We start from the raw sequence: 8,150 nt of genomic DNA, 5'->3' as shown, positions 1-8,150 counted from the left end.
TATTAGTGTGACTATGATACCATTGAGCATCTTTGATGGTAGACCGTAGAAGTAGGATGTGAACGTTGGAATTCTTTGACGGCATATTATCAGGATTCGATTGGATTAGAATTCAAATTATTTAAAAATACAATAGTAGTTTGATGGCTGATGAAGGTGGACACTGAAACACTAATGACATGACAGGATAGGTGCTTAGTTGTTTTCATGTACCTGTATAGTACACAAAATGAATAAAAGGAGAACCTACCAAAATATTCTTTAAAAGTTATTTTGTGCTTATTGAAATACATCAAACGACCAAATTTATTCAATCCCAGTATAATAACTTATCAGTTGTGTCAGTTGATCAACCTGTCAGCTGTCAAATGGTGCCTACAAAAGCACGTGGGTATCTTTGCTGGACAAAACTTTATAAAAGGCACCCGCTGTTCTCCAGGCCTGACGTGTGATCTTCTCTCTTCAATAAACTATATTGCTGATTCTCGCCCCAGGCAAAACGAAAAGATGTCTCACCCAAAAGAAGGTAAGTTTTTGATCAATACGACTAATTTAAACTGTAAATATTTAACTTGGGAGGTACTCGCAATGACGTACACTTTAATTTGGGCGGACTTACACCGGCCTTTGTGTTCGTAAATATTGTAATGGTAAACTTATGTGTAGGTGAGTAGGTACAGTTTATCTCCGTACAACCTACAAAATATCATGATTCGGCCTTGGAATAATATTATGAATTGATCAATTTTTTATAGGATAATGCAGAGAGTGTCTAAATAAACATGTGATTGCTTTTTTGATTTCTGATTTAGGTATTTTTATCATAATGACCTCGCTCTCAGATTAATAAACTAAGTAGGTAGGTATTGATATTACTTAACTACCTACCTTACTTTACTTAAGTTTAATTAAATATACTTGGGTACCTACCTAACTAATTAGAATGTGGAGGGATACGACAGCAGCTCATTAGCACCCTATCTATCGGCAAAGTTGTAACTACCGCTAATTATCTGTCTGGTGCGATACCGCACAAATAAGCCAATATAAATACCATCATTAAAATTACATAATAAATACATGGTACCTAGTTATTTACGTACGTAATTTTTAAAATGCGAGTATAAACTAGCTTATTAGGGTTCTGTACCTTAAAAAGAAATATAATAGGATCACTTCATTGTCTGTCTGTCTGTCGTGTCTGTCAATACCCGTCGAGGCCATCAAAATCTACCTATAGGACTATATATCCGTTGACCTAGAATGATGAAATTTGGCAAGGTAGTCTTTAGCACAGGTACCTCAAGCAAAAAATCCGAAAACCGTGAATTTGTAGTAACATCATCAACATGACCGGTTTTTTCAGCTTAGCAATTTGTCTTATTCGGTAGCTACATACCTAATTCCATAAATCGTGCTCCAATAACCGTCAAGTGGCAGGCTTACTGCATATTGCACACAAATCTACCTACTATCTCATCGGCGCGCTTTTAAAGAACATTAGTATTCCTAACATGATTTAGAAAAGGGTTCTTTGTGAGCTTTTTAGGGTCCTCAAACATTTCAATTAATTCTAGTACAGAATAACACTAGCTTAACTCTCGCTGAAACTTTCCACCATTCATGTCTTTTTGATTCTTTTATTGCTGGCAGTTGGTGGCTACAAACTCGGCAAACTCATAATCGAGGGAAAGACGAAGCAAGTGTTTGACCTCCCAAATGAGCCTGGCCACTGTCTTCTGCTGAATAAAGACAGGATCACAGCTGGAGATGGCGTCAAAGCACACGACATGGAAGGCAAAGCTGCCATATCCAACCAGACAAATGGGAAGGTGTTCGAGATCCTCAAGGCTGCTGGTGAGTTTTACTTTGTTGGAGTAATGAATTAAACAAATATCAGAACAATCTGTAATGAAACAGTAAAGTAACTTCATATCCTTCCACTGAAGAATAGGGTCACCTTCTCAGGGAAGAAGGGGACATAAGAACTTAAACTGCAAACAATGATCATGCTGCTCCAGCAGAAGCAAGTTGTAAATAGGAAGCCCAGCATTTTCCTTAAAAGGGTTTAGAAGGGTTCCTCGCCACACCCTCTTATTGAGGTGTACTTAAAGTTTCACAGAAAATTTACGCTCCTCATGAATACCTACATCCTCACTGTGCATCAGAAAACTCATAATCACACTTCACACTTCACACTAATATTATAAAGGCGAAAGTTTGTATGTGTGTGTGTGCGTGTGTGTGTGTGTATGTTTGTTACTCCTTCACGCAAAAACTACTGGACGGATTTGGCTGAAATTTGGAATGGAGATAGATAATATCCTGGACTAGCACATAGGCTTACAAAGTGTTCCCACAGGATTTCAAAAAAAACCTAAATCCACGCGGGCGAAGTCGCGGGCATCGGCTAGTTAAGTATATAATTTGTATGTTTGACAAGCTAATTATAATTATTGTATCCCTGTGCAGTAGAAATGCTTAAAATGCAAAGATAAATAAAGTTGTTGAAATATCGCGCAATCTTTGCGATTGTTTAGCTGACACCTGTGACCCAAAGTAGAAAATAGCACCGATAGTCTTTCCTACGTAATCATTATGAAACAAATACACAATATCGGCTCATATTTTAACAATTATAGATACCAAATCTAGTGTCAATGTCGGTCACCATTCGGTCAGTGACGAAAATGACCTTAATGATTTTGATTATTGTATTTATCATCCATAGTAACTGGATGAAATTTTAAAATTAATCAAAGGGTTTGGTCTAAAAATAGTTAATTCAACTTGTCTAGACACTAACATTAATAACCAATCAAATGAAAAATGTACAAAATCAGATATCTGGTTAAGGTCAAAAATTGGTTTTGTTGTACGTTCTAGGTTCTCTAAATTAAATCTGATTTATTTCACGTTAACGGTTATTTTCAGGCATCAAAACATCCTACGTCAAAGTGGCTTCACCAACAGCATTCATCTCTAAAAAATGCGAGATGGTGCCAATCGAATGGGTGACCCGAAGATTGGCCACCGGTTCTTTTCTAAAGCGTAACCCAGGGGTACCAGAGGGCTTCCGTTTCACACCGCCCAAGCAGGAGACATTCTTCAAAGATGACGCAAATCATGATCCACAATGGTCTGAAGAACAGATTGTGTCTGCAAAATTCACCTTTAATGGTCTTGTTATTGGTAAGTGGAAAGAAGTTAAAAATTGGCGCTTACAAATTCAAAAATGTTTTTATTCAATTAGACTTTTACAAGTTCTTTCGAATCGTCAAAAGCATCTACCACTGGTTCGGAATGCCTTTCCTACCGAGAAGAACCAGCAAGAAACTCGGCATTACATTTCTACTTATTCCTTGTAAAAATGAACACGCCAGACTTAAAGCTGGACATCGTTCCTTTTGCTATTCCTATTGCTTACATATTTAAAAAAAATCATTATTGAATTCCTCAGAGAAGGAATTTTACCAATATTCATAATATAATATAACAGCTTAAACTTTCTTCTTTAGGTCAAGATGAAGTCGACTATATGCGCAAAGTAACAATTCTAGTTTTTGAAATTTTGGAGAAGGCGTGGGCGCTCAGAGATTGTGCTCTTATCGATATGAAAATCGAGTTCGGAGTTGACGTTGACGGTATCTACCTTTTGCCCTCAATACGATAACCTTTTATTTGTCTTATTGATACTTGGAACTGTAAGAGAAATATTTTTCTAGGTAATATTCTTTTGGCTGACGTCATCGATTCCGATTCCTGGAGACTTTGGCCATCTGGTGATAAGAGGTTGATGGTAGACAAACAGGTAACTATTATCATTATCATTTATCATCACCATTATTGATATTGATGGCTTGTGGATGATCACGTTTTGACATATTAAGTTCCTAGACCTTCCCTGATGAGCGCTACCTCGCACGACCCTCAGCCTTCCTCATCCAGCCACCCTCTTCATGTCGTCAGCCCATCGTGGTGAAACTATGCAAAGTATCACTGTATTGGGGAAAAAATTACAAGAGGTCCCATACCACTACATCTGAAATCATCCCATGTCGCAATACTCCCTATTGGCTTGTATGAGTAGCACAAAATAATTGCAATTTATTAACATTATTTTGTAAAAATAACTCGAGCTAAACAACGACGCAGTGGATGAAAGTCGACGGATCGCGAGAGACAATTGGCGATCAACCAGTCGCGTGCTCCCAAGTGGTAGAAATCACCTCGCGTGTCGGTCCGCCAAAAAGACCTTAAAATCTGATACTGCGCATTTGTTCAACTTGTTAGCTGATCACTGTACTGCAGCGGCTAGAGAGTGGCTAAATTCCTCGACTGATTTCATGGGCAATTTTCTTAGGTGTACAGGAACTTGGCAAACGTCACTGCAGCTGATTTAGACACAGTTAAGCGCAACTTCACGTGGGTCAAAGATCAGCTCGACCATCTGAAGCCAACTGTCCATCACAAAGTCGTCGTTTTTATGGGTTCGCCGGCAGATCAAGAGCACTGCCAGAAAATTGCCAAAGGTAACTATAAAGTAGATGTATGGAAAGATTCCGTTCTGATCTAAAGTTTCCAAACCTACATTCTTTTGGCCAAACAATAAGGAACAAAATCAAATGATACCAAAAATAAACGTAAAAAAGTTACTCTATACTTATTTTAAAAAAAAAAAATTGGTTTCTAGACATTCTAGTAGTTTTAAAACGCTCATCCTAAAGGTATTTGGGACTACGAAAACTTCTCGATTTGTTATTTTCTAAAATGTACTTAAATTTTTAAAATAGTCGAACTATTTACGATTCCTTTAGACGGTGCAGCTGAAATAAAGTCCGAAGTCTTTTCAAATCATCAATATTTGTGTATTTGAATATGCATCTATATTTTTAGCTGCCCGTGAGTTCGGCCTAGACGTAGACCTCCGCATAACCTCTGCTCACAAAGCCACGCAAGAAACCCTACGCATCATGCAAGAATATGAAGACACGCATGGAGCGCTCGTCTTCATCGCTGTAGCTGGACGGTCTAACGGCCTGGGACCAGTTCTTTCTGGTAACACTTCATACCCTGTGATCAACTGCCCGCCACCTTCGGATAAACTTGTTCAGGTTGGTAAACAGGAAAATTCGGCTCAAAAAATCATGTTTTTTATGAATCGTGCTTAGATCTTTAGTATCTTCTTGAGTGATTTGGTTATTTAGGGTTAGCTTAGAGTAATAGCCTCTTAACCCGGCCTTTTTCTCACAGATATGCGATTTACTTAGCTTCGTTATGGCCTAAAAAGACTAGAGTCTTACCGTCATAGTTTGGCCCTAGCGGTGATTTTCTAGTCTTTATTAGTAGAAAAGGGGTGTGCAGGCTGTAGAAATTGCATAGTTCTGATGGATCTCAATCCCTGCCCCTCAATGCATACCTCGAACCGACACATCACCCTATCGTCGCTACATACTGTAGGTATTTAATTAATTATGTATGTACCTACTACATATTAAATTACTACTGACTACATCCAAATTGTAGAATGAGCCTATGTAATATCCCTGATCCCTCTTTAAAAACCAAACAATTATTATTTGATAGCTGACAACGATTATTCTGGTGTTGCAGAATAGTTCATGGGCTGGTAACATTGCCTGCTTGTAAAAAGTAACTAACTATGTGTTTCCTGGTTTCAGGACATTTGGTCATCTCTATCAGTGCCATCAGGCCTGGGATGCGCAACCGTCGTCTACCCCGACAGCGCAGCTATCATGGCAGCTCAAATCATCGGCCTACAAGACTACCTCGTATGGGCCCGTCTTAGAGTCAAACAGTTAGAAATGGCTACATCTCTAAGATTCGCTGACAAGAAACTCCGGAACCAAAAAGTTTAATTTTACATTGTTTTATAGATTAAAGGAAAATTGTCTTAATTAATTAATGAAACAGGTCTGAAGAATTCGATTTTAAAAAGCCAATAAACTTAATAGGTACCCCAATGCTACTGTATGTGCTGACTTGGCTTTTCTTCATGTATGAGATTTAAAGAAGTAGCAAGGGTAGCTAGTGCATAAAAACACCCGGAAGTCCGAACCTATTTAAATTATGCTATCATACGAGTACGACTACCTATAGTTACTAGATTTGTATGACTAAAGTAAGGACTAAAGCCGCAATTTACTAAGGATTGTATCACGTCATTATCAATTATCATGTCTTCGCTACTTCCACTGACCAGAAAAAAGGCAACTTCGAAAAAACACGTCTATAAACGTATTGTTATACCTGTACATTTTGTTCATGGTTATTATTATAAGAAACGCTAGTTTAAGGAGATGCTTAGGTCTAACACGTCCTGTGTGTTTGTTAGAAGTAAAAACTTTGCCGTTAAGATTTCGTCCCTTATAGTTAGTTACGGATGATGAGACAGGCATGTTTTTATAATATTATCAATTATATCAATTATTTATGTTTAAGTAATCATCGCGTTGATTAAACCTACTAGATTTAAAAAAAAACTTTATAAAGGACACATTCCATCGAATATCACAATTGAAACAGTGGGTTTAAATAAAAAGAGCAAATCAGTATAATCGCCCAAATTTATTATATCACTTCACTAAACACACTAATACAAATCACTCATTGCTTTATTACTATTGTTACTTTGTTATTGTTACTATTTATATAATTTACACTTGTTTACACAAATGGACATAGTTTCAGCTTACAATGCGCACGATAGAACAATAATCCTAAAAATGAGCTCGCATAGCTTTATATGGCGTTATCCCCACCGAAGGGATTCGGCAGTGGTGGCGGAGTTGCGTTCGGCTGTCAATGGCGCTGGCGTTGATTGGCTGTCATGGCGGCAGTAGGCTATGATTGGCCGTCTTGGCGGTTATCGGCTGTAACAGGCGGTGATTGGCCAGCTTGGCTTGACTCGGATAGTCTGGTTGGCGTTGGCGCGTTGCGATTGGCTGAGGCGGCGTGGCGTTACATTCGGCCGTCCTGAAACAATGAATTGCTCCCGCAATGGGAAAATGCTTGGTTAGCTTTCTGGTAGACAATAGCTCAACAAGGTCTTCGGTTTCAAGTTATTTATCGGAACAGTTAGCACTGTTGGATATAAGAGCCGTAGGCGCTGTGATATGGCTTTAAAGAGTCTGCTCAGGCATGTACAAGCTTCGTAGCCTCGAAACCCCTTAACACTTCGAGTTCTCTTAATGCCTACCAGCTTGGTTACGAAAATGAACCTGAGTAAATGCTATCAGTGTTTACTTCTATCGCAATGCTTGTGGGAACTTGCCACTAAATAACTAAATTCCTTTGTTATAATTAAATGAAATATTAATTTTGTCAGTTACATTATCTAGTTAGCTTTATCCTATCGCTTGCTATCGTTTACCGAGCATTTGCCTTGTTACGCATAACCATCCCGAGTTCGCTAATTTTACATTAATAGTAACATGGCATCGTGACCTAGGTAAATACCAAATTATGGATATCACATTCATTGAGAGTATTGTCAGTAGTCCAAATAATATCAGTTAACAGTTTGTCCAATCATTTTATTCGCAGTTTCGCTAGGACCTGTGGCACAACGCGTTTAACATGGTCTGGTTAGTGCTTGGATTGGCTTGACTAGGCACTTGACTCGTGGTAGTATCATGGAGGTCAAAACATACCTAACTATTAATCAGTCGACACTCGGAAACTCTAAAATGTCTACTAGTAAAAGCATTCTTATGCTCACTTTATAAGTTTACTAGGATGTCTAAATAAGGCAAATTATGTATAATATTCTACGAAACTGATCGTTTTCGGCTAATAACAAATTTTGCAAAAGCATCTGTAATAATCAAATTGTACCTACACTACTGATGAGCGATATCCTTTCGCTGTCTTACAAAATGGTTTTACAAAATGTGGTCAGTATGAACTCTACAAAATTCTAATCCAATGCCATTGGTCTGTGATCTAAACTGCAATCTTATCTACTTTAAAACCAAGACGAAACAAAAGAACATTATTTAATTTATAAATTATTATCGTTTTCAGTTGTACTGTTTTTCCACGTTTTACTTTAGAGACATTTTTGAAAGAAAAACCGTCAACAGACTGGCTTGTAGAAAGGAAAATAGCTTGTAAATAGCTTCTCGTGA

At 37.9% G+C, this 8,150-nt stretch overlaps 1 protein-coding gene across 1 annotated transcript; it reads left to right on the top strand.

The window, feature by feature from the left end:
- The first annotated feature begins 353 nt into the window (after positions 1 to 353).
- Positions 354 to 5,931, top strand: LOC123864941 (multifunctional protein ADE2). Its single transcript, XM_045905722.1, has 8 exons — positions 354 to 526; positions 1,654 to 1,857; positions 2,935 to 3,192; positions 3,519 to 3,644; positions 3,726 to 3,811; positions 4,364 to 4,532; positions 4,897 to 5,114; positions 5,682 to 5,931. The coding sequence occupies exons 1-8, from the start codon at positions 508 to 510 to the stop codon at positions 5,877 to 5,879; spliced, it is 1,278 nt and encodes a 425-aa protein (XP_045761678.1). The 5' UTR covers positions 354 to 507; the 3' UTR covers positions 5,880 to 5,931.
- The last annotated feature ends 2,219 nt before the right edge of the window (positions 5,932 to 8,150 follow it).

Source organism: Maniola jurtina, chromosome 4 (assembly GCF_905333055.1).
Source record: "Maniola jurtina chromosome 4, ilManJurt1.1, whole genome shotgun sequence".
In the NCBI taxonomy this organism is placed as follows: domain Eukaryota; kingdom Metazoa; phylum Arthropoda; class Insecta; order Lepidoptera; family Nymphalidae; genus Maniola; species Maniola jurtina.
This window is presented reverse-complemented; position numbering and strand designations above follow the sequence as displayed.